The 27,655-nt window shown below is 44.5% G+C and overlaps 1 protein-coding gene across 2 annotated transcripts; it reads right to left on the reverse strand.

Moving 5' to 3' along the window:
* Nucleotides 1–16,211: 16,211 nt before the first annotated feature.
* Nucleotides 16,212–27,318, reverse strand: mrpl52 (mitochondrial ribosomal protein L52). Of its 2 annotated transcripts, none has more exons than XM_014156135.2 (5): nucleotides 27,114–27,318; nucleotides 25,950–26,019; nucleotides 25,755–25,822; nucleotides 16,671–16,735; nucleotides 16,212–16,508 (listed from the first exon to the last, which is right to left on the reverse strand). In XM_014156135.2, exons 1-5 carry the CDS (start codon nucleotides 27,136–27,138, stop codon nucleotides 16,362–16,364), a joined length of 375 nt encoding a protein of 124 aa, XP_014011610.1. In that variant the 5' UTR covers nucleotides 27,139–27,318; the 3' UTR covers nucleotides 16,212–16,361. The 2 variants fall into 2 exon arrangements, with proteins under 2 accessions (XP_014011610.1, XP_014011609.1); XM_014156134.2 differs by lacking the exon at nucleotides 27,114–27,318 and adding an exon at nucleotides 26,259–26,514.
* Nucleotides 27,319–27,655: the final 337 nt, after the last annotated feature.

The following is a 27,655-nucleotide window of genomic DNA, read 5'->3' on the forward strand; positions in this document are numbered from 1 at the left end:
TTAATGACATCTGGAATTCTTAAAACATCTGAGCCTCCAGCCCAAACCCAGCAGGAGGGAGGGAGGGAGGGAGGGAGGGAGGGAGGGAGGGAGGGAGGGAGGGAGGGAGGGAGGGAGTATACTCTCATTTAAGAGTGAGGTGTCCAGTAAAGCTGAAATGATATGAAACATTTTCTAAAACTTATACTAAGAAACAGTCTAAACTTGTTACCACCCTCCCCCGCTCCCTTCCTCTCTCTCACACACCCCTATTCCTCCCTCTCTCACCCCTAGTATTTCCTCCTCCGCTACCTCCCTCTCTCTCTCAGCCCTATTTCCTCACTCGCTGCAAAGTAGTTACTTTGATGAGGTCTCTAACAGAACCCACTCCTTCTCCTCCTTCACCACCACTCACCAAGTATCTCTGCTCTGTTCTCTCCTCTCTTCCCATTAACCCATCCCCTTTTCTATTTCTCCTCTCTTCTTTCTCCACATCCTTTAACTGTTTATGTGCCTTCTTGCAGGAGATTCTTCAGAATCTAGCTCTGTTTGGATTGGAAGCCATTTAACAGACATTTCTGATCTCTATAACTTTACGAAATGTAATAATCTTCGCTCCATTAAACACTTGTTCATAACTTTCTCAAGCTTCACTCTAGTGGCTTCTAATGTGGATCTTCTTTCAGACTTTCCATTCTCTCTCTCCCTCGTTCCACATCTGTTCCTCTCTTCTCCCACTCTTTCTCCCCTCTCCATGTCACCTGGTATTTCCATCTCATACAGTAACTCATTTCTCCCACTAGGCAGTATTACAACCATTTATCTTCTCAAAATGATTTCCAATCTGACACTCCATCTGTATCTATTAGTATCTATCCTGCTCCCTAGTAATTTTATCCCTACCTATATGTACATATTTACTTCAATTACATCATACCCCTGCACATCGACTCAGCTACAGTGAGGGAAAAAAGTATTTGATCCCCTGCTGATTTTGTACGTTTGCCCACTGACAAAGAAAGGATCAGTCTATAATTGTAATGGTAGGTTTATTTCAACAGTGAGAGACAGAATAACAACAAAAAAATCCAGAAAAACGCATGTCAAAAATGTTATAAATCGAATTGCATTTTAATGAGGGAAATAAGTATTTGACCCCTCTGCAAAACATGACTTAGTACCTGGTGGCAAAACCCTTGTTGACAATCACAGAGGTCAGACGTTTCTTGTAGTTGGCCACCAGGTTTGCACACATCTCAGGAGGGATTTTGTCCCACTCCTCTTTGCAGATCTTCTCCAAGTCATTAAGGTTTCGAGGCTGACGTTTGGCAACTCGAACCTTCAGCTCCCTCCACAGATTTTCTATGGGATTAAGGTCTGGAGACTGGCTAGGCCACTCCAGGACCTTAATGTGCTTCTTCTTGAGACACTCCTTTGTTGCCTTGGCCGTGTGTTTTGGGTCATTGTCATGCTGGAATACCCATCCACGACCCATTTTCAATGCCCTGGCTGAGGGAAGGAGGTTCTCTCCCAAGATTTGACAGTATATGGCCCCGTCCATCGTCCCTTTGATGCGGTGAAGTTGTCCTGTCCCCTTAGCAGAAAAACAACCCCAAAGCATAATGTTTCCACCTCCATGTTTGACGGTGGGGATGGTGTTCTTGGGGTCATAGGCAGCATTCCTCCTCCTCCAAACACAACGAGTTGAGTTGATGCCAAAGAGCTCCATTTTGGTCTCATCTGACCACAACACTTTCACCCAGTTGTCCTCTGAATCATTCAGATGTTCATTGGCAAACTTCAGACGGGCATGTATATGTGCTTTCTTGAGCAGGGGGACCTTGCGGGCGCTGCAGGATTTCAGTCCTTCACGGCGTAGTGTGTTACCAATTGTTTTCTTGGTGACTATGGTCCCAGCTGCCTTGAGATCATTGACAAGATCCTCCCGTGTAGTTCTGGGCTGATTCCTCACCGTTCTCATGATCATTGCAACTCCACGAGGTGAGATCTTGCATGGAGCCCCAGGCCCGAGGGAGATTGACAGTTCTTTTGTGTTTCTTCCATTTGCGAATAATCGCACCAACTGTTGTCACCTTCTCACCAAGCTGCTTGGCGATGGTCTTGTAGCCCATTCCAGCCTTGTGTAGGTCTACAATCATGTCCCTGACATCCCTGGAGAGCTCTTTGGTCTTGGCCATGGTGGAGAGTTTGGAATCTGATTGATTGATTGCTTCTGTGGACAGGTGTCTTTTATACAGGTAACAAACTGAGATTAGGAGCACTCCCTTTAAGAGTGTGCTCCAAATCTCAGCTCCTTACCTGTATAAAAGACACCTGGGAGCCAGAAATCTTTCTGATTGAGAGGGGGTCAAATACTTATTTCCCTCATTAAAATGCAATTCAATTTATAACATTTTTGACATGCGTTTTTCATTTTTTTGTTGTTGTTATTCTGTCTCTCACTGTTCAAATAAACCTACCATTAAAATTATAGACTGATAATTTCTTTGTCAGTGGGCAAATGTACAAAATCAGCAGGGATCAAATACTTTTTTCCCTCACTGTATATACACGGGGTACCAGTACTAAGTTATCATTGACTCAGTACTGGTACCCCGTGTATTTAGCTAAGTTATCATTGACTCAGTACTGGTACCCCGTGTATTTAGCTAAGTTATCATTGACTCAGTACTGGTACCCCGTGTATTTAGCTAAGTTATCATTGACTCAGTACTGGTACCCCGTGTATTTAGCTAAGTTATCATTGACTCAGTACTGGTACCCCGTGTATTTAGCTAAGCTATCATTGACTCAGTACTGGTACCCCGTGTATTTAGCTAAGTTATCATTGACTCAGTACTGGTACCCCGTGTATTTAGCCAAGTTATCATTGACTCAGTACTGGTACCCCGTGTATTTAGCTAAGTTATCATTGACTCAGTACTGGTACCCCGTGTATTTAGCTAAGTTATCATTGACTCAGTACTGGTATCCCGTGTATATAGACAAGTTATCGCTATGCATTGTGTATTTATTCCACGTGTTATTATTTCTCTATTATTACAACAACAAAAATCTCTCTCTGCATTGTTGGGAAGGGCCCATAAGTAAGCATTTCACTGTTAGTCTACACCTGCTGTTTACCAAGCATGTACAAATACAGTTTGTGATTTGATTTAACATTCACAAAGGATGGCTGGATGAACGGATAAGAGAAGAGGTAATGTATGGTAAACATATGATAAAGGGCTCAGAGAGGAGGAATGTTTAGTGACGGGAGAGCATTTCCCACTCACATGCTCATATAGATTTGTGCTCCAGAGAAATAGAGCAGGCAGCGATGTTAGTCAGTCTAGATGGGCGTCCCACCCCAACAACATTCAGACCTCAGCCTCAGCACTCCTAACCCAGCCAGGAAGTGGGCTGGCCAGCTGCTTGCAATTCAACCTTTGGGTAACCTACATTGAGGCACACTCTAAAGTATCTCTCACACACACAAGTACGGACTAACACACGAACACACATACACACACACACCCAAAGACACAGCCATAGAAGTTCGTATGACAGAAAGAGGGAGAAGATCATTCCTTTGCAGTCTGACTGCCAGAGTGTCTGTTTATCCCATCTGCAAAACAAAAAGTGGGAAACCACAACCTCTCCAGTATATCAAGCACAGCACTATCGACAGAACAGTTGGCCTACAAGTACAACAGCGAGAGACTGAGATTTCATGTAACTCAACATAACACAGAAGTTACACACTTGTCAGGACGTGACACCCTAACCAGGACTTGCTGAATCAGGCCCTCCACAAACCTCAACCCACCCAGCCCACCTCTCAATCTGCACAGGCTCCCTCACCCTGGCCCAGTCATATCTGTCAGGAAACCTCTCTCCTTCGTCTCAGGCCTGTGGGCATAGGGCCGCAGTAACTTTTTAGCTGAATCTAAAACACTACCCCACCACATCAGGGGGATGAGAACTCTTGACCCTCTTCTCCTCCTTGCTTGTCTTTTCCTTCATCCATTCTTTCCTCTCTACCTCCGTGTGTGCTGCTGTTCACTACAGCAGACTGACCTCCCCCCTCCTCCCCTCCTCCTCTCCCCCTCAGTGACTTCTGCACAATAAGCAACATCTGGTTCTCATTTCCCAAACAACACGAGGATGGGAGGAGAGAGAGAGAGAGAGAGAGGTATGAGTGGAGAGGGGGAGCTGGAGAACAGGGGGAGGTGAGGAGTGAAGAAAAATACAGTAAGAAGTAGAAGTGAGAATAATAGAGGGATAACGAGAAAAAGAGTTCCACTTTTTCCTCTCAAGAAGACACGTCCTGGCTGTTTCACACACACCTCTGGGTTCTTCCAAAGGACATGTTAAGTTGGATTAAATGTGTAGTAGAACAATGTGAATACGGGTGTGAGAAGTTCATGCCAAGCCTTTGTTCCAATGCTTTACAAATCTCACTTGGGAGGGAGCGAATAAGTGAGAGAATCAGTCTGAGAGACTTTGTATTCAGCAACAAAAGACACTGAGTGCACAAAACATTAAGAACACCTGCTCTTTCCATAACAGACTGACCAGGTGAAAGTTATGATTCCTTATTGGTGTCCCTTGTTAAATCCACTTCAATCATTGTAGATGAAAGGGAGGAGACAGGTTAACTTCTTATGGCTGGATGGCAGTATTGAGTAGCTTGGATGAAGAAGGTGCCCAGAGTAAACTGCCTGCTACTCAGGCCCAGAAGCTAAGATATGCATATTATTTGGAAATTTGAATAGAAAACACTCTGAAGTTTCTAAAACTGTTTGAATGATGTCTGTGAGTATAACAGAACTCATATGGCAGGCAAAAACCTGAGAAAAACTCCAACCAGGAAGTGGGAAATCTGAGGTTTGTAGTTTTTCAAGTCTTGGCCTATCCAATATACAGTGTCTGTGGGGTGATATTGCACTTCCTAAGGCTTCCACTAGATGTCAACAGTCTTTAGAACCGTGTTTGAGGGTTCTACTGTGAAGTGGATGGGAATAAGAGCTGATTGTATTAGGTATCTGCCAGATGGGCATGAGCTTCAGCCATGCGCGCGCCCGTGAGAGGTAGCTGAGTTCCATTGCATTTCTAAAGACAAAGGAATTCTCTGGTTGAAATCTTATTGACGATTTATGATAAAAACATCCTAAAGATTGATTCTATACATTGTTTGACATGTTTCTATGAACTGTAATGGAATTTTAAAAGTTTTCGTCTGGCCTGCGCATCGTAAATTTGGATTTGTGAACTGACGGCGCGAACAAAAAGGAGGTATTTTGACATACCGATGGATTTACTGTGGAACTGGGATTCCTGCAAGTGCATTCTGATGAAGATCATCAAAGATAAGTGAATATTTATAATGCTATTTCTGACTTCTGTTGACTCCAACATGGCGGATATATTTTTGGCATGTTTTTGTGTTTGAGCGCCGTACTCAGATTATTGCATGGTGTGCTTTTTCGGTAAAGCTTTTTTTTAAATCTGACACAGCGGTTGCATTAAGGAGAAGTTTATCTAAAGTTCCATGCATAACACTTGTATTTTCATCAACATTTATGATGATAATTTCTGTAAATTGATGTGGCTCTCTACAAAATCACCGGGGGTTTTGGAGGCAAAACATTACTGAACATAACGCGCCAATGTAAACTGAGATTTTCAGATATAAATATGAACTTTATCGAACTGTCACGCCCTGACCTGAGAGAGTCGTTTTTCTCTGTTTGGTTAGGTCAGGGTCTGACATGGGGTGGGCATTCTATGTGTTGTATGTCTATGTTGTTTTTGTATTTCTTTGTTGGGCCGAGTATGATTCCTAATCAGAGGCAGCTGTCTATCGTTGTCTCTGATTAGGAATCATACTTAGGCAGCCTGTTCCCCACCTGTGTTTGTGGGTTATTGTTATTTCTGTGTGTGTACGGCACAGTGCATTACGTTTCTTGCTGCGTACCTGTTAATTGTTTTGGTTTCGGTTTCCTTAAATAAAGATGTGGAATTACCGGCACGCTGCGCCTTGGCTCCTATATGACAGGGAATTTGAAGATTCAGAACGTGACAGAATAACCCACCACAAGAAGGCCAAGCAGCGTGTGCTGACTGGGAGGACGAGCTGGACCGGGGAGAATCAACGACAGAAGCCCGAGAGGCAGCTGCAATTTTTTTTGGGGGGGGGGGCACACGGGAGATTGGCGAGGTCGGGGTTGAGACCTGAGCGAGTGAGTGAGTGACCGAGCAAGCACCGTATTATGCTGTGATGCGCACTGTGTCGCCGGTGCGCACTCACAGCCCGGTGCACTCGGTGCAAGCTCCTCACAGTTGCCGTGCTAGAGTTGGCCGTCAGCCAGGAAGAAGTGCGCCGGCTCAGCGTGTCTGGTCTCCAGTGCGTCTCTACGGCCCAGGTTATCCTGCGCCTGCTCTACGCATGGTACCCCCCGTTCACCAGCGCAGCACAGTTCGTCCTGTGCCAGCGTCTCGCCCTTGCTGGGCTACAGTGACCATCCAGCCAGGATGGGGTGTGCCAGCCCTGAGCTCCAGACCTCCGGTGCGCCTCCACGGCCCAGTGTGCCCTGTGCCTGCTCAGCGCACCCAGTCTCCTGTGCGTCTCCCCAGTCTGGTGAGACCGGTTCCAGCTCCCCGTAGGAAGCCTCCAGTGATGATCAATGGTCCGAAGCCTCCAGTGATAATCCATGGCACGAAGCCTCCAGTGATGATTCATGGCCCGGAGCCTGTAGGGATGATCCATGGCACGAAGCCTCCAGTGATAATCCATGGCCCGGAGCCTCCAGTGATGATCCATGGCACAAAGCCTCTAGTGATGATCCATGGCCCGGAGCCTGTAGGGATGATACATGACACGAAGCCTCCAGTGATAATCCATGGCCCGGAGCCTCCAGTGATGATCCATGGCACAAAGCCTCCAGTGATGATCCATGGCGCGAAACCAGTAGTGATGATCCATGGCACGAAGCCTGCAGCGAGGTTCCCCGGTCCGGGAAACCTACAGAGACGTTCCTCAGCCCGGAGCCTCCAGCGACGCTCCTCAGCCCGGAGCCTCCAGCGACGCTCCTCAGCCCGGAGCCTCCAGCGACGCTCCTCAGCCCGGAGCCTCCAGCGACGCTCCTCAGCCCGGAGCCTCCAGCGACGCACCTCAGCCCGGAGCCTCCAGCGACGCACCTTAGCCCGGAGCCTCCAGCGACGGTCCGCAGCCCAGGGTCTTCAGCGACGGTCCGCAGCCCAGGGTCTTCAGCGACGGTCAGCAGCCCAGAGTCTTCAGCGACGGTCAGCAGCCCAGGGTCTTCAGCGGCGGTCCGCAGCCCAGGGTCTTCAGCGGCGGTCCGCAGCCCAGGGTCTTCAGCGGCGGTCCGCAGCCCAGGGTCTTCAGCGGCGGTCCGCAGCCCAGAATCTTCAGCGGCGGCCTGCAGCCCAGAGTCGTCAGCGGCGGTCGGGAGTTCAGAGCCTCCGGCGCTGATCCACGGTCTGGTTCCTCCGGCGACACAGAGGCGGGGGGATCAGCGGGCGGTGTGGGGGCTACGCCCCGAACCAGAGCCGCCAAGATGAGTAGATGCCCACCCGGACCCTCCCCTATAGGTTCAGGTGTGCGGCCGGGAGTCTGCACCTTTGGGGGGGAGGGGGGACTGTCACGCCCTGACCTGAGAGAGTCATTTTTCTCTGTTTGGTTAGGTCAGGGTGTGACATGGGGTGGGCATTCTATGTGTTGTTTTTGTATTTCTTTATTGGGCCGAGTATGGTTCCTAATCAGAGACAGCTGTCTAACGGTGTCTCTGATTAGGAATCATACTTAGGCAGCCTGTTCCCCACCTCTGTTTGTGGGTTATTGTTATTTCTGTGTGTGTACGGCACAGTGCGTTATGTTTCTTGCTGCGTAACTGTTAATTATTTTGGTTTTGGTTTCCTTAAATAAAGATGTGGAATTACCGGCACGCTGCGCCTTGGCTCCTATATGACAGGGAATTTGAAGATTCAGAACGTGACACGAACAAAACATACATGTATTGTGTAACATGAAGTCCTTTGAGTGTCATCTGATGAAGATCATCAAAGGTTAGTGATTAATTTAATCTCTATTTCTGCTTTTTGTGACTCCTCTCTTTGGCTGGAAAAATGGCTGTGTTTTTCTGTGACTAGGTGCTGACCTAACATAATCGTTTGGTATGCTTTCGCTGTAAAGCCTTTTTGAAAACGGACACTGGTTGGATTAACGAGAAGTTTCTTTAAAATGGTGTAAAATACTTGTATGGTTGAGGAATTTTAATTATGAGATTTCTGTTGTTTGAATTTGGCGCTCTGCACTCACTGACAGTTGTCATATCGATCCCGTTAACGGGATTTCAGCCTTAAGAACTTAAAGAAGGATTTTTAAGCCTTGAGACAATTGAGACATGGATTGTGTACAGTATGTGTGTTGTTCAGAGGGTGAATAGGCAAGACAAAATATTTAAGTGCCTTTGAACAGGGTATGGTAGTAGGTATGGTAGTAGGTGCCAGGTGCACCGGTTTGTGTCAAGAACCGCAACGCTGCTGGGTTTTTCACGCTCAACAGTTTCCCGTGTGTATCAAGAATGTTACACCACCCAAAGGATGTGGAAAGCATTGGAGTCAACATGGGCCAGAATCCCTGTGGAATGCTGTCGACACCTTTGAGTCTTGCAGACTTGTTTACATGCTGCTGTGCGTTTTGTTGCCAACCTTACTTTGCTACCTGACAACTTTACGGTTTTTACTTTTAAATTACCGTTTATATTTTTTGTTTTTCCCTCACTCAACTTTTTTCATTCAACTTTTTCACTCCGGACGTTTTATCTGGACATGGTTCATCAGGACTTCCAACAGCCGAAGCTAAGTAGTAACATTAACATGATGCCTTCTAATTGCAGTCGTTGTACTCATCATATACAGGAGAACGATCGCCTTACGGCGAGGATAGCTGTGCTGCAAGCCCAGCTTCAGAAGCAATCGTTAGGCCCTGTCCGGGGTATCATCGGATGGGGCCACAGTGTCTTCTGATCCCTCCTGTCTCAGCCTCCAGTATTTATGCTGCAGTAGTTTATGTGTCGGGGGGCTAGGGTCAGTCTGTTACATCTGGAGTATTTCTCTTGTCTTATCCGGTGTCCTGTGTGAATTTAAATATGCTCTCTCTAATTCTCTCTTTCTGTCTTTCTCTCGGAGGACCTGAGCCCTAGGACCATGCCTCAGGACTACCTGGTATGATGACTCCTTGCTGTCCCCAGTCCACCTGGCCATGCTGCTGCTCCAGTTTCAACTGTTCTGCCTGCGGCTATGGAACCCTGACCTGTTCACCGGACGTGCTTGTTGCACCCTCGACAACTACTATGATTATTATTATTTGACCATGCTGGTCATTTATGAACATTTTAACATCTTGACCATGTTCTGTTATAATATCCACCCTGCACAGCCAGAAGAGGACTGGCCACCCCTCATAGCCTGGTTCCTCTCTAGGTTTCTTCCTAGGTTTTTGGCCTTTCTAAGGAGTTTTTCCTAGGGAGTTTTTCCTAGCCACCGTGCTTCTTTCACATGCATTGCTTGCTGTTTGGGGTTTTAGGCTGGGTTTCTGTACAGCACTTTGAGATATCAGCTGATGTACGAAGGGCTATATAAATACATTTGATTTGATTTGGTTAGGCAAGGGTAATTTCAGTTTAGGAAAGGATGAAACAACGTATGTGCCACCAGTAAGTACAGATAGTAACGTTAGTATAAATCCGCTCGCACGGTCCCCGCAGCCGGACAAATTTCTCATGGCATCTGGAGGGAAATGCTGTCGGAATGCTCAACCGGTGTCGCTCATTCAGCCGACAAACTTTCTACCGGTTCTCCCCATTAAGCAGCGAGTCAGAGGCCGAGCCTTCTCTGGTCTCTACTCCTCCCGTTACGGGGTGTGAGACGCCGAAGCTTCCCACCTTTAGCTCTGACAAATTGAAAACCCTAGTCATTGGCGACTCCATTACCCGCAGTTTTAGACTTAAAACTAATCATCCAGCGATCACACACTGTTTACCAGGGGGCAGGGCTACCAACGTTAAGGCGAATCTGAAGATGGTGCTGGCTAAAGCTAAAACTGGCGAGTGTAGAGAGTATAGAGATATTGTTATCCACTTCGGCACCAACGATGTTAGGATGAAACAGTCAGAGGTCACCAAGCGCAACATAGCTTCAGCGTGTAAATCAGCTAGAAAGATGTCGGCATCGAGTAATTGTCTCTGGCCCCCTCCCAGTTAGGGGGAGTGATGAGCTCTACAGCAGAGTCTCACAACTCAATCGCTGGTTGAAAACTGTTTTCTGCCCCTCCCAAAAGATAGAATTTGTAGATAATTGGCCCTCTTTCTGGGACTCACCCACAAACAGGACCAAGCCTGGCCTGTTGAGGAGTGATGGACTCCATCCTAGCTGGAGGGGTGCTCTCATCTTATCTACGAACATAGACAGGGCTCTAACTCTCAAAACTAAACATGGCGGTGTTCACCTTAGCAATCTCACAAGAATAAAGACCTCCTCCATTCCTGCCATTATTGAAAGAGATCGTGATATCTCATCTCAAAATAGGGCTACTTAATGTTAGATCCCTCATTTCAAAGGCAGTTATAGTCAATAAACGAATCATTTATCATAATCTTGATGTGATTGGCCTGACTGAAACATGGCTTAAGCCTGATGAATTTACTGTGTTAAATGAGGCCTCACCTCCTGGTTACACTAGTGACCATATCCCCCGTGCATCCCGCAAAGGCGGAGGTGTTGCTAACATTTATGATAGACAATTTCAATTTACAAAAAAACCACAGACGTTTTCGTCTTTTGAGCTTCCAGTCATGAAATCTATGCAGCCTACTCAATCACTTTTTATAGCTACTGTTTACAGGCCTCCTGGGCCATATACAGCGTTCCTCACTGAGTTCCCTGAATTTCTATCGGACATTGTAGTCATAGCAGATAATATTCACATTTTTGGTGACTTTAATACTCACATGGAAAAGTCCACAGACCCACTCCAAAAGGCTTTCGGAGCCATCATCTACTCAGTGGGTTTTGTCCAACATGTCTCTGGACCTACTCACTGCCACAGTCAAACTCTGGACCTAGTTTTGTCCCATGGAATAAATGTTGTGGATCTTAATGTTTTTCCCCATAATCCTGGACTATCAGACCACTATTTTATTATGTTTGCAATCGCAACAAATAATCTGCTCAGACCCCAAACAAGGAGCATCAAAAGTCATGCTATAAATTCTCAGACAACCCAAAGATTCCTAGATGCCCTTCCAGACTCCCTCTGCCTACCCAAGAACGTCAGAGGACAAAAATCAGTTAACCACTTAACTGAGGAACTCAATTTAACCTTGCGCAATACCCTAGATGCAGTTGCACCCCTAAAAACTAAAAACATTTGTCATAAGAAACTAGCTCTCTGGTATACAGACAATACACGAGCTCTGAAGCAAGCTTCCAGAAAATTGGAACGGAAATGGCGCCACACCAAACTGGAAGGCTTCTGACGAGCTTGGAAAGACAGTACCGAAGAGCCCTCATTGCTGCTCGATCATCCTATTTTTCCAACTTAATTGAGGAAAATAAGAACAATCCGAAATGTATTTTTGATACTGTCGCAAAGCTAACTAAAAAGCAGCATTCCCCAAGAGAGGATGGCTTTCACTTCAGCTGTAATACATTCATGAACTTCTTTGAGGAAAAGATCATGATCATTAGAAAGCAAATTACGGACTCCTCTTTAAATCTGCGTATTCCTCCAAAGCTCCGTTGTCCTGAGTCTGCACAACTCTGCCAGGACCTAGGATCAAGGGAGATACTAAAGTGTTTTAGTACTATATCTCTTGACACAATGATGAAAATAATCATGGCCTCTAAACCTTCAAGCTGCATACTGGACCCTATTCCAACTAAACTACTGAAAGAGCTGCTTCCTGTGCTTGGCCCTCCTATGTTGAACATAATAAATGGCTCTCTATCCACTGGATGTGTACCAAACTCACTTAAAGTGGCAGTAATAAAGCCTCTCTTGAAAAAGCCAAATCTTGACCCAGAAAATATAAAAAACTAAGCGGCCTATATCGAATCTTCCATTCCTCTCAAATATTTTAGAAAAAGCTGTTGCGCAGCAACTCACTGCCTTCCTGAAGACAAACAATGTATACGAAACGCTTCAGTCTGGTTTTAGAGCCCATCATAGCACTGAGACTGCACTTGTGAAGGTGGTAAATGACCTTTTAATGGCATCAGACCGAGGCTCTGCATCTGTCCTCGTGCTCCTAGATCTTAGTGCTGCTTTTGATACCATCGATCACAACATTCTTTTGGAGAGATTGGAAACCCAAATTGGTCTACACGGACAAGTTCTGGCCTGGTTTAGATCTTATCTGTCGGAAAGATATCCGTTTGTCTCTGTGAATGGTTTGTCCTCTGACAAATCAACTGTAAACTTCGGTGTTCCGCAAGGTTCTGTTTTAGGACCACTATTGTTTTCACTCTATATTTTACCTCTTGGGGATGTCATTCGAAAACATAATGTTAAATTTCACTGCTATGTGGATGACACACAGCTGTACATTTCAATGAAACATGGTGAAGCCCCAAAATTGCCCTCGCTAGAAGCCTGTGTTTCAGACATAAGGAAGTGGATGGCTGCAAATATTCTACTTTTAAACTCAGACAAAACAGAGATGCTTGTTCTAGGTCCCAAGAAACAAAGAGATCTTCTGTTGAATCTGACAAGTAATCTTGATGGTTGTACAGTCGTCTCAAATAAAACTATGAAGGACCTCGGCGTTACTCTGGACCCTGATCTCTCTTTTGAAGAACATATCAAGACTGTTTCAAGGACTGATTTTTTCCATCTACGTAACATTGCAAAAATCAGAAACTTTCTGTCCAAAAATGATGCAGAAAAATTAATCCATGCTTTTGTTACTTCAAGGTTGGACTACTGCAATGCTCTACTTTCCGGCTACCCAGATAAAGCACTAAATAAACTTCAGTTAGTGCTAAATACGGCTGCTAGAATCCTGACTAGAACCAAAAAAATTGATCATATTACTCCAGTGCTAGCCTCCCTACATTGGCTTCCTGTTAAGGCAAGGGCTGATTTCAAGGTTTTACTGCTAACCTACAAAGCATTACATGGGCTTGCTCCTACCCATCTTTCCGATTTGGTCCTGCCGTACATACCTACACGTACGCTACGGTCACATGACGCAGGCCTCCTAATTGTCCCTAGACTTTCTAAGCAAACAGCTGGAGGCAGGGCTTTCTCCTATAGAGCTAAATTTTTATGGAATGGTCTGCCTACCCATGTGAGAGACGCAGACTCGGTCTCAACCTTTAAGTCTTTATTGAAGACTCATCTCCTCAGTAGGTCCTATGATTGAGTGTAGTCTGGCCCAGGAGTGTGAAGGTGAACGGAAAGGCACTGGAGCAACGAACCGCCCTTGCTGTATCTGCCTGGCCGGTTCCCCTCTCTCCACTGGGATTCTCTGCCTCTAACCCTATTACAGGGGCTGAGTCACTGGCTTACTGGTGTTCTTCCATGCCGTCCCTAGGAGGGGTGCGTCACTTGAGTGGGTTGAGTCACTGACGTGGTCTTCCTGTCTGGGTTGGCGCCCCCCCCCCTTCGGTTGTTTCCGTGACGGAGATCTTTGTGGGCTATACTCGGCCTTGTCTCAGGATGGTAAGTTGGTGGTTGAAGATATCCCTCTAGTGGTGTGGGGGCTGTGCTTTGGCAAAGTGGGTGGGGTTATATCGTGCCTGTTTGGCCCTGTCCGGGGGTATCATCGGATGGGGCCACAGTGTCTCCTGACCCCTCCTGTCTCAGCCTCCAGTATTTATGCTGCAGTAGTTTGTGTCAGGGGGCTAGGGTCAGTCTGTTATATCTGGAGTATTTCTCTTGTCTTATCCGGTGTCCTGTGTGAATTTAAGTATGCTCTCTCTAATTCGATCTTTCTTTCTCTCTCGGAGGAGGACCTGAGCCCTAGGACCATGCCTCAGGACTACCTGGCATGATGACTCCTTACTGTCCCCAGTTCACCTGGCCGTGCTGCTGCTCCAGTTTCAACTGTTCTGCCTGCGGCTATGGAATCCTGACCTGTTCACAGGACGTGCTACCTGTCCCAGACCTGCTGTTTTCAACTCTCTAGAGACAGCTGGAGCGGTAGAGATACTCTCAATGATCAGCTATGAAAAGCAAACTGACATTTACTCTTGAGGTGCTGACTCGTTGCACCCTCGACAACTACTGTGATTATTATTATTTGACCATGATGGTCATTTATGAACATTTGAACATCTAGGCCATGTGCTGTTATAATCTCCACCCAGCACAGCCAGAAGAGGACTGGCCATCCCTCATAGCCTGGTTCCTCTCAGGTTTTGGGCTTTCTGGGGAATTTTTCCTAGCCACTGTGCTTCTACACCTGCATTACTTGCTGTTTGGGGTTTTAGGCTGGGTTTCTGTACAGCACTTTGAGATATCAGCTGATGTAAGAAGGGCTATATAAATACATTTGATTTGAGTCCATGCCCTGACTAATTGAGGCTTTTCTGATGGCAAAAAGGGGGTGTGCAACTCAATATTAGGAAGGTGTTCCTAATGTTTGGTACACTCAGTGTACATGGTTGTTACACATTCAGAACATGTCCTGTTATTAATGCTCATTGTTCATCCCACAGAATTTAGAATCGTTCTATTCTAATTCTATTGTTCACCCATTGACACCACAAACAGTTAACACAAAAAACAATAAAAATCTGCAACTTAGTGGCTAGCACGCCTTAATTACAGTGGTGCTCTGCTGAGATCGGCAAGAAGACCTGAGGGAGAGAGCGAGAGAGAGAGGGCGAGAGGGAAGGCAAGAGGGAGAGCGAGAGAGAGAAAAAGAGAGATGAACGGGAGAGAGAGAAAAAGAGAGAGTACAAGAGAGAGGGAGAGAAATAGGGAGGGGGAGGAGAGGTAGAAAGGTTGTGAGAGAGCGAGCGAGCGACTGGACGCTTAAGTACCTTACCTCACTTTGTAAACACAGACTGTTGGTTAGTCAAAGTCACTAAATTACAGCTGACGCTACATATACAAAGTAAGCTCAAGGTTAAAGAGGGCAGTCTACGGTACCCCTTTAGTACTCAAAATGACCATAAGCTTGACAGAAAGAGCAAGAAAAAATGTGAAATTAGAACTGGACCTCGTATCACTTATACAATAGACTAGAAGCTAGGCTAAGAGCGGCATTGGTGGGACGTGAAATGGGAAACTGTCACAGACAGGCACACACACAGCAGAGGTAGACACAAGGAGATGCCGGTGGATCACTTCAGAGATGTTAAAACTGCCATTTCCACAGGATCAGCCTCTTCATCATCTTACCAGACAGCAGTCTGGCACACACTCTGTCTCGTAACACACTTTCCCTGTGTCTAAGTGTGTCACCTACAGTAGGCTACACAGGAATGCACACTTTGATTGCAGCCTTACACTGCACTTCATTAGGAGACTGATTCACACCCACAATGGAGCTTTTTCTAACACCGTCAAGTGGCAAGAGGGCAGTCTGACGGTAGGCTACCTGGAGTGATACCACATATTCATACTTTAACGTTAGCTTCTAACACATTAACTCTAAAACATTGTGTCTAGTTAAACGGAGCAGCCGCTCATAGCCTAGGCCTACATGTGATGTGAAGACACAAAAACACACACAGCTGCACAACGTCACGTTTCTGTCTGACAACCCCTTCCTCTTTCCACCAGCCCCCACAGCACTCCCTCTAGACAAGTGGTTCCCAACCCTTTTCAGTTACTATACCACCAACTGAATTTTAGTCTGCCCGGAGTACCGCTGAAGTACCCCCTCATGTGCATTTTACCAGTAGGACTAAGTACCCCCCTTGTGGATAGGCCAAGTACCCCCAGGAGTCCTAGTACCCCTGGTTGGGAACCACTGCTCTAGACTAGAGACTGCTGGAGACAAAATGGCGGCAAAGCACTGCTATTGACCTAAACTGGTAAAATGCTGCATTCTAGTGGGGGAAGGATGACATTGAGTAGGGAAATAAATATATTACTCAAACTATTATTAATAACTAAGCCACAGTAATAAGGGAAAGGGCATGTTCCTAATATATTTTCATACAGACGAACAAGACTGTAGATTAACAGTAGGTAGTGGATATACATTAGTTTAATTTCAGAAAACATTGAAAAGGGCTAAATAAGTACAAACATAAATGGTAAGACAACACCATACACCAACTGCGCAAATCTCCTCCATTTTGTCAATAAGTCAAGTGGGCTAGAACAGAAAATGTGATGATTACTTATATTTCTTCAATAAAAGGTTTCCTTTTGGTTTAAGCAGAAGAGATTTATTGCGTTCCTGCATTCTTTTGGCTTCTTCCTGTTTCTCCCTCCACACTTCCATCCCCTTATCCACCTCCGAGCTGAGATTCACTACACGTCTCTGGAGGAGACCGAGAAAGAGATGAGAAAAAAAAAAAAAAGGATGAGGAAGTGAAAAGGAGAATAAAAATAAAGGAGGTGGAAAGGACATCATGTGAACTGTAATGAAATTAAATATTCAACTTTATGGAGGTAATATAGAAGGTTAACATAAGATACTGACTGCTAACGTCTCCCTCTCCTGCTTTCTCCTCAGCTGTCCTTTCAGGGGGGGTGCTGGCCGGCCATCTGTGTATAAAAACACAAACAATCAAATCATGTAGGCCTAAATCACATTCCCAACAACCACACACAACAAATACAAACAGCATCTATCAGCTCCATTGAACAGCCATACATTAGGTTCCTGACACATTAACCCTTGTGTTGTCTTAAGGGTAAAAAAATGACCCGCCACTATGTTTAACAGCAGAGAAAATCCCCTAAATTATCTCGTTGCTGAAGCCATGAGTGCGCGTTTCAGTGCCCAAAAGGTCATAGATCTGATTTTTCAGATGTCCAGGACGAACAAGAGAACAATGATTTAGCCTTCCCTGTAGCTCAGTTGGTAGAGCATGGTGTTTGCAACGCCAGGGTTGTGGGTTCGATTCCCACGGGGGGCCAGCACAGAAAAAAAATATATATAAAAAATGAAATGTATGCATTCACTACTGTAAGTCCCTCTGGATAAGAGCATCAGCTAAATGTAAATGTAGCCTCGCTACTGTTATAGGTATCTGAAGAAGAAGATGAGGAAGAATACAACCCAGAGCACAATGCATCATCTTCAGATGAAGAAATCCCCCAAGCTGAAAGATACATTTTTGTCAAAGAACAGCAAAATAACATGGTCCTTGTCACCATATGACAACCAGGGCAGGATGGCAGCACAAAATGTCTTAAGGATAACCCCAAGGCCCACAAGACAAGCAGTTGTCCATGCCCAGAAAGTCACCTCAATATTCTACATGGTCATCACATCAGCCATTGAAAAAAATCATCCTGGAGATGACAAATTTGGAGGGTTTCTGTAAATATGGAGACAACTGGAAAAGGATGGTTGAGATTGACCTGTGTGCCTACATAGGGCTGCTAATCTTAGCGTGTGTTTACAGGTCCCGAGGCAAGGCTACATGTAGTCTCTGGGATGCAGAGAGTGGAATAGCGATTTTCCGTGCCACGATGCCACTGAAAGTCTTTCACACGTTCTCAAGAATGCTACGATATGATAACCATGAGTCAAGACCTGCAAGACGTGTGAGAGACAAACTAGCGGCCATAAAAGAGGTCTGGGAGAAGTGGGTGGAGCGTCTGCCATGCCTCTACAACCCTGGGCCTGAAGTAACAGTGGATGAGCAACTGGTTCCATTCAGAGGTACATTTTTGTTTTCAGATGTGTAATGGAAGTGATTTTCACTGTTATTTGTATTATGTATTGCTGTAATATCATTGATTTATGTGATTGTCTTCTGTGATACTGATAGTAATCTCTTTTGTCAAAAGGTTGCGGTCCTTTCTGGCAGTATATGCCCAGCAAGCCAGCAAAGTACGGCATCAAGATATGGGTGGCCTGTGACGCACAATCCAGCTACGCTTGGAAGATGCAAGTCTACACAAGGAAGCCGACCGGTGGAGGCCCGGAGAAGAACCAGAGGATGTGGGTTGTGCTTGATGTGACAGATGGACTGAAGGGGCACAATGTCACGTGTGACAATTTCTTCACCTCTTATGAACTCAGCCAGCAGCTCCTGAAGAGGAGGATCACCATGGTTGGCACAGTTAGAAAGAACAACCCTGAGCTCCCCCCTGCACTCCTCACAACAAGGGGGAGAGAGGCCTTCTCAAAGTTTGCCTTCACCCCACCACCACTCTAGTTTCTTACCTCCCAAAGAGGAACAATAATGTGGTCCTCCTGAGCACACTTCACAAAACGGCTGAGATCAGTGATCGTGAGGATAGGAAGCCAGCCATCATCCTGGACTACAACCACATCAAAGAAGGCTTGGACAACCTGGACAAGGTGATTGGAACTTACAGCTGCAGGATGATGACTGCCCGCTGGCCCCTGGTCATCTTCCATAACATCATTGATGTGTCCTCATACAATGCCTTTGTAATATGGAACAATATCAACCCTACCTGGATGCCAAATAAGCGGAACAAGAGGAGGGTGTTCCTGGAGCAGCTGGGAAAGGCACTTGTAACCCCACATTCAAAGAAGGGACCGCCTCCCTCACACAGCAGCCTCTGCAGCACTTGTGAAAGCTGTTCAGGGGGCTGAATCTTGTCCTGATCCACCTGAGGCTGCAGCTGGGGCAGGCAAGAGGAGGACATGCCAATTCTACTCCCAAAAGAAGGACTGTAAAACAAATACCATGTGCTGTACATGTGAGAAATACATCAGCAAAAATCCATGCACACACAATTAAAGTTGATTGATTTATGTTCGTCACGTTTTTGTTTTGTATCGGCCATCTTATTTTATTGTTTATACACCTTGTGGGTGGGGGCAATAGTTTTTAAAAAAATGGGAGAAGACTAGTATTTTGAAGTTGAATTCCTCATTGCACAGTATATATCACTATGTTGTCAAAAAAGTTCAAGACTGTTGTTTCCCTTCAATAAAACGATTCAAAACTACTTTCTGCACATTTCGACTAGTTTCTTAGGCTATACAAGTGCTCTCTCCTGCTAAAAAAGTAATGTTTCACCTATGCAGTACCTTTAGCAATAATAATCCTTACTTTAGTAAAGAAAACAATTATGACAGGTGCGTTGTAATAAAAACAAGTGCTGTCCACTGATTAAATGCAGTCTTTCTGCATTGTGAAGAGGGAAAAGTTTGTGATGAATGACAGGTTGTTTCTTCATGCAAAATAGGGTTTAAAACTCAATTAAGCTGCTTTATTTTAGGGGTTTAGTGAAGGCGGGTCATTTTTTACCCTTAGGACAAGGGGAGTATACAGAATGTTAAGAATACACAAGAGGGTGTTTCGCACTTGGTCCCTTTCAGCCAATTTTTGGGAACTTAGTGTGGTTCGTTATTTTTTGTGTGCAGTGCGAACACTCCAAAGGAACTCAGACCCCTCAAAAGAGCCCCCGAAGTGAGACCATCTTGAGAGGTGGTCTGAATTCGGTTCGCTTGAATTCCGCGGTCCGGTTCCCTTTTTTAGGGCAATGTAAACACAAAGCTTCCGATTCACTGTCATTATTCCCACACTACTGAAACACCATATCCCTTGCAATAACCCCTCATACTAGACTACTGCAACACCGTTTGCCCTGAAATAACCCCAATTGTGCCACAAAAAGGAGGAAGATTATGATGTGCAGGTTCGTGGGGGGAAAAAAGTGCTGATTTTGGATATTGATTAGCGATTGTCAAGGATGCACAGAAATTCCAAATATCTGTAGAGTTCTTAGTTCAGATTATTTGTTTGCAATATGTGACTATAGGCTAAGAGAGCTTCATAAGCTGTTTATTGTGGGGTTTGAATAGTGAGAGAAGATAACATAATGGTGAAAATCACAACATAAAAAACAAAAATCAGTCCTAGCTCTTAAAGGGGCAGTAGCCTACATTGGGAGTACAATTTTCAATTAAAGCATTATTTAATCTGCAGTTATTATTCTGCTATTTATTCTGTTACATAATATTTACAAGTTAATATTATGTATCATCTTAACTAAATGCAATCTATTAGCTTCCAAAATGTAACCTCAGCCATCAGAGCCACGGCCTGTTCACCCTGCTACCATTTAGAAGGCGGAGACAGTACAGGTGCATCAAAGCTGGGATAAGGAGAGACTGAAGAACAGCTTCCATCTCCAGGCCATCAGACTGTTAAACAGTCCCCACTAGCCTTAGTCACTGTTCTAGCCAGACTCTACCCTGCAACTTAGAGATTGCTGCCCTATGTAAATAGAGTCATCGAACACTGGTCACTTTAATAATGTTTTACACACTTTATATGTATATACATATATATTTTTTTAAACTAGGTAAGTCAATTAAGAACAAAATCTTATTCACAATGAAGGCCTGGCAAGAGGGGAAAAAGGCCTTCTGTGGGGACAGGGGCTGTGATTAAAAACAATAAAATATGGAGACAAACCAGACAGACACTGGCAACAGCACAAATACAACAGCAAACAGTGTGTGTGTGTGTGTGTGTGTGTGTAGGTGTGAAGTAAAACATGTTTCCTCACAGAAGGCAACGCAAACTAGTGACATCGGGTGACAACTAGAAACAGCTACATGTCTCAACAACCTGTTCATCTATTTGCCCTTTGACCTCCTCCAGGGACACCAGGTCCTGGGGTTTTAGGTTGGCTGGGAGGGAATTCAAGACCAGGGAGCTGAGTAATGAAATTACCTTTTTCCATGCTCTGTAAAAGTTTTTGGGACTGTTAACATAAAACAAGATTGAGATCTGAGTTGTACACGTTTTCATTTCGAGCTAGAAGAGAGGATAGATAAAATGGCCAGTGTTTGAGCCTGTGTGTTGCTAGTGATGATCCCGACAGCACTGTACTTAGACGTCCCCGATTGGTGACAAACTAAGGGCTGCATGACACACGATCAAGAGCCTTCAGTGTAGAGCTTGAGGCTTGCGCACAAACAGTATCAGAGTCCAACACAGAGAGAAAAGCACAACAAATCAACTATTTTCTTGTGGCAAAACAAGCTTTGTGTCAGTAATAAAACCTAATACGCAGCTTGAGTTTCCTGACAAATGTAACCGATGTGAAATGGCTAGTTAGTTAGCGGTGGTGCGCGCTAATAGCGTTTCAATCGGGTGACATCACTCACTCTGCGACCTGAAGTAGTTGTTCCCCTTGCTCGGCAAGGGCCGCGGCTTTTGTGGCGCGATGGGTAACGATGCTTCGTGGGTGTCAGTTGTTGATGTGTGCAGAGGGTCCCTGGTTCAAGCCCAGGTTGGGGCGAGGAGAGGGACGGAAGCTATACTGTTACACAAGGTTCTCTACACAGCTGGTGAAGCTAAACTTCTCATTCACCCAAACTCCCACATATTTGTATGTTTTGACTTGCTCTATAGAATGTCCTTGCACGGTAGTAATTACTTGGTTTTCAGAGTGTTTAGTATTGGAATTCAGAACAAGCTTCAAAATCGTACAGATTCTGTTGAATGCTGTTTGAGCTTTTTCCAAAAGCCAAACTGCTTCCACTTGAATAGAGAACAGAATCAGCCGCATCAAAATGTACATCAGCTGTCTCAATACGTCTTCCAATGATGGTGTGCCTCAAGGATCAATTTAAGCTCCCTTGTGGTTTATTATCTAGATCGGGGGTAGGCAACCCTGTTCCTGGAGTGCCGCAGATACTGCAGGATTTGGTCTCAACTTGGCACCACACTGAGCTACTTAGTTCATTGATCAGCTCAGTGATAGCCTCAATTCAACACACCTGGTTTTCCAGGTTGGTTAAATCAAAAACATGGGAGTGGCTGCAGCACTCCAGGACCAGGGTTGCCTACCCCTGACCTAGATAATAAACCACAGGGGAGCTAAAGTTGATCCTTGAGGCACACCTGAGCGCAGCTCTATAACGTAGGACCATCTGCCTTAACACACTGGGTTCTATCTGAGAGTTCACAAACCACTCCAGAGCATGACCGGTAATCCCAACACATTTCAATCTCTGCACCTAGACAGTATGATCCACAGTGTCAAATGCCTTTGACAAGTCTGAATACATATACACAATGCCGCTTCCTATCCAGGGCACAGTGAACATCATTCAAAACCTTCAAAGTTGCTGTGTCAGGGCTGTGGCTTGACCTGAAAGCTGATTTCACACCACTCAAAATATTGTTGTTTTCCTGGAGGTACGCCTTAAGCTTCTTACTGACTAGGGACTCCAATACCTTTGCCAGAATAGACAAGTTAGATATGGGCCTATAGTTATTCAGTGGAGGGGGATCACCTCCATTCAAAAGAGGTAGGCCAAATGCTGATTTCCACAACCTGGGACTTTCATTACATTCCAGGGTGATGTTAAAGTTAAAGAGAGCAATGATGTCGGCATCTAATTGCAGTAGGTGAGGGTCTAGATCATCCAGGGGAATTTTTTTATTTTTATCCATTGCTTTCAGGGCACTACGCATCTTTGAGACAGAAGGGCGAGAAGGAGAACCTGGAGAAGGAGAGCCTGGAGAAGGAGAGCTCGGGAGTGTCAGATAATTTCACATGGGGCTCATGTAACCCTATCAAATAATCCGCATGCATCAAGACATTTTTTATTAAAAGAGTTCAGAAGAGGTTCTCTCATTAGGGAGCTGTGCATTTTTTGGGGCACTCTAAACCTTCACTACTTGACCAAATTTGGAAGGATTATTCAGATTACCAGTAGTATATAACCACTGCTGTACACACCTTTTCTAGTCATATACTGTCTTTAAATGCCATTATATGTTTGTATACATTATAAGTATACTGTACCAGTCAAAAGTTTGGACAAACCTACTCATTCCAGGTTCTTTATTTTGACTATTTTCTACATTGTAGAATAGTGACGACATCAAAACGATGAAATAAACACGTGTCATGTGTTATTATTTTATATTAAAGTGTTAAACAAATAAATCAACAATATATTTAAATGAGATTCTTCAAAGTAGCCACCCTTTGCCTTGATGACAGCTTTGTGCACTCTTGGCATTCTCTCAACCAGCTTCGTGAGGTAGTCACCTGGAATGCATGTCAATTAACAGGTGTGCCTTGTTAAAAGTTCATCTGTGGAATTTAATTCCTTAATGCGTTTGAGCCAATCAGTTGTGTTGTGACAAGGTAGGGTTGGTATAGAGAAGATAGCCCTATTTGGTAAAAGACTAAGTCCATATTATGGCAGGAACAGCGCATATAAGCAAAGAGAAATGACAATATCATTACTTTAAGACATGAAGGTCAGTCAATCCTGAACATTTCAAGAACTGAAAGTTTCTTCAAGTGCAGTTGCAAAAACCATCAAGCTCTATGATGAAACTGTGGCTCTCATGACGACTGCCACAGGAAAGGAAGACCCAGAGTTACCTCTGCTGCAGAGGATAAGTTCATTAGAGTTACCGGCCTCAGAAATTGCAGCCCAAATAAACGCTTCAGAGTTCAAGTAACAGACACATCTCAACATCAACTGTTCAGAGCAGACTGTGTGAATCAGGCCTTCATGGTAGAATTACTGCAAAGAAACTACTACTAAAGGACACATAAGAAGAAGAGACTTGCTTGGGCCAAGAAACACGAGCAATGGACATTAGACCGGTGGAAATCTGTCCTTTGGTCTAATGAGTCCAAATCTGAGATTTTGGCTACCACAGCATTCTGCAGCGATACGCCATCCCATCTGGTTTACGCTTAGTGGGACTATCATTTGTTTTTCAACAGGACAATGACCCAAAACACACCTCCAGGCTGTGTAAGGGCTATTTGACCAAGAAGGAGAGTGATGAGTGCTGCATCAGATGACCTGGCCTCCACAATCCCCCAACCCAATTGAGATGGTTTGGGATGGACCGCAGAGGATTATTTCATAGTTTTGATGTCTTCACTATTATTCTACAATGTAGAAAACAGTAAAAATGATGAAAAACCCTTAAATGAGTAGGTGTGTCCAACTTTTGATTGACTGGTACTGTGTGTAATACACACACACACACACCGATCTCTGACATCGCCCGTTCTGATATTTCTATATTATGTGTTTTATTGCTAGGTATTACTGCACTGATGGAGCTAGATACCCAAACATTTCGCCGCACCTGCGATAACATCTGCAAATCTGTGTACGTAACCAATAGTTTCATTTTAGTAATTTAGCAGACAATCTTATCCCCCCAATAATAATAATAAAATACAAATAAATAAAAAAAATCAAATGTTCTTGTTTGCATACACCTATTTAGCAGATGTTATTATAGGTGTAGTGAAATGCTTGTGTTCCTAGCTTCAACAGTGCAGTAATATCTCACCCACAACAATACACACATTATATTAGGATGAGCAACGTCGGAGTCCGGAGTGTGTGAGATACATACATACATACCCAAAAGTATGTACACCGGCTTGTCGAACATCTCATTCCAAAATTATGGGCATTCATTTGGAGTTGGTCCCCCTTTGCTGCTATAACAGCCTCCACTCTTCTGGGAAGGCTTTCCACTAGATGTTGAAACTTTGCCTTGCTTCCATTCAGCCACAAGAGCATTAGTGAGGTCGGGCACTGATGTTGGACGATTAGGCCTGGCTTGCAGTCGGCGTTCCAATTCATCCCAAAGGTGTTCGATGGGGTTGAGGTCAAGGCTCTGTGCAGGCCAGTCAAGTTCTTCCACACTAATCTTTGACAAACCATTTCTGTATGAACCTCGCTTTGTGTACGGGGTCATTGTCATGCTGAAACAGGAAGGGACATCCCCGAACTGTTGCCACAAAGTTGAAAGCACACAATCGTCTAGAAAGTCATTTTTTGCTGTACCATTCAGATTCCCCTCACTGGAAATAAGGGGCCTAGCCCGAACCATGAAAAACAGCACCAGAGCATTATTCCACCTCCATCAAACTTTAGTTGCCACAGTGGTAGAGTTTTCCTGGCATCCACCAAACCCAGATTCGTCCGCCAGACGGTGAAGCGTTTTGTTGCACCTTTTCATAAAACTGTTTGTGTGGGTGGACCATTTCAGATTGTCAGGGATGTGTATGCCGAGGAACTTGAAGCTTTTCACCTTCTCCACTCCGGCCTTGTTCATGTGGATGCAGGCGTGCTCTCTCTGCTGTCTCCAGAGCGATGGGGGCGTGCTCGCTCTGCTGTCTCCAGAGCGATGGGGGCGTGCTCGCTCTGCTGTCTCCAGAGCGATGGGGGCGTGCTCGCTCTGCTGTCTCCAGAGCAACTTAAAGGAGCATTTCACTTGCAAGTATCTAGCTGTCCGATAACACGTTTTGCTGAGAATGGCTTGTCCTTAACTTTGTAAAAACCCAGAGTGCATTGAGTGAATGTTGCAAAAATATTGTGGTTCCTTTCTAAACATAGCAATTTGAATGCAAAGAGGACTCGGACCACAAAGTAAGTGAAGTGAACTGCCAAAATAGTTGAGTCCTCATTCAAAGGCAAGGGCAGTGTGAATACAAAGATAAGTTATTGTTGTTTATTTATTTTTTCCAAGAGTTCATGTTAAAGAGGACTGAGAGCAGTTATTTTAAATAGGACAATATGTGAAAACAACCTAAAAATGAATGCTCCTATATGTGAACTTGCCTGCAAAGGACCAGTCAGGGAGATCTGTCATGGGGCCATACTCTGTTCCACTGCGGGCCAGACCATTTCTGTGGACAAACCCAGGTGAAATTGTAAAGAACAAAGCATATCAAAACAGAGCCGTAATATCTACAATTGTGTGTGTGTGTGTCATTTCGTTCTGGCATTTCTTTGTCTGTGTCGTTTAGAACTTACTCGGTCCTCCACTTGATTCCAGCCTGTGACCCACACGTCGTAGTAAAACAACGACTGGAATGCCTCAAAACTGAAAACAGACCATCGGGAATTCAGTTAATTTAGGCTCTGTATATTTATTTTAGCTAGCTAACGTTAGCTAGTTTCCTAGATATTTTATCAAACCTAGCGTAACTAGTAATCTGTCTAGCTCAATATAAAAAAAAAACAGATTGTCAACTGGGAGCCGACTGATATTCATATTTACAGCAGAAAATGACCATTAGATCTTATGAAAATTATAAGTCATTGATTTGTAAATAACCTCACCTGAACAGCACAATGTCCTTACGGGCGCCGCCATTTTGGATTTTTATGTGAGAACTATTTATACCACTAGGTGGTGGTCAAGATACGCCAAATAAATTGTGGAGTTGAAACCAAGTAGCAACAGGCAGCAACGTGTGATGTTGCAATTGTGTTACATTGTAACACTGTTAATTAATCACGTTATGTTACAGTAGCCAATGATGAGCTGGACTTCAGGTTATGAGGATGATACATTTACAAAATACAAGTTTGCCAGATAAGGGTGAAGTATGAATTGGTTGTGGTGTAGTCTTATTTTATCACCGTAAAATTACACACTTTCTTAAAATGTTACTATCCCCCCCCAAAAGTAGTTAATTGCATGTAGTACACTTGAATTATTTTAAAAGTAATAATTGCACACACAAACACCATTTGAGTTTGTCATCATATAACGTTTTGTCCCCCAAAGTTGATTAGTCATGATTTTTAACCATCTTCTCCCATGCTCCAGCTGCTCTTTCTATACTGAGTAGCCATGAAGTATTTTTCTGTTAACTTTACAGACAAGTCCTCACTCGCCTTCAGTGAACGCTCCAGCCAACTCAAGGGAGCATAGCGGGGAGGGGAGAGGCAGCCAGGCACACACCGACGGTCGCGCGTTTCATTTTAGGCTACCGTAAGGGCAATGAAAGACTAGGGAGCGAGCAGGGGGGCTTCGGGGTAGGCAAAATGAGCCTACCCGAAGTACAAAAAAAATGGTTTCATAAATATTTGATTCATGTTAGGTTTAACGTCACCAAAATGACACAAGGTGTATTGAAGAGTACGGCAGTAGCAAGCAAAAAGGCAGTGAAATAGTAGCGAGATATTTACTTTGTATCGTCCATGGAGAACACATACACGCCGGAAAAATCTCAGAACCGTGTCACTAGAGAATGTTCTTCCACACATTCCACAGACTGGGAGCATAATAAAGTAGTCCCCAAATAGGTCTGCTGCCATTTGAACCATGTTATTCTAGGCACGTAGGCCTACCAAAACCATATTTCAACTGTGTCAGGAACTGGAAACAAGCAACGGACCCTTTGATATAGCGTTCTGCCTTAGGGCACAACATATAGGTGTGCTGTTGATAAGGCCTGGGGCAATTAACATACCTGAGACTGGGAGGTATTTAAGAGAGGTCATAATTGTGTAATAAATCAGTACCCACCCATGTGAAAAATGCGAGAGTACAATGATGTACGTACTACGTAAAGATTGTAATTGAGTATAACGTATATGCACTTTATCCACAATCCCACATGTATTCCTATTTTACAAGCACCTAATTGAATAAAAAAGTATACCCTCTAATTCGGTTTATAGATCACAATTAAGAAAAATACAGTCGATGTCTTTCGGCGTGTCTCCCA

This window comes from Salmo salar, chromosome ssa18 (assembly GCF_905237065.1).
Source record: "Salmo salar chromosome ssa18, Ssal_v3.1, whole genome shotgun sequence".
Lineage (NCBI taxonomy): Eukaryota > Metazoa > Chordata > Actinopteri > Salmoniformes > Salmonidae > Salmo > Salmo salar.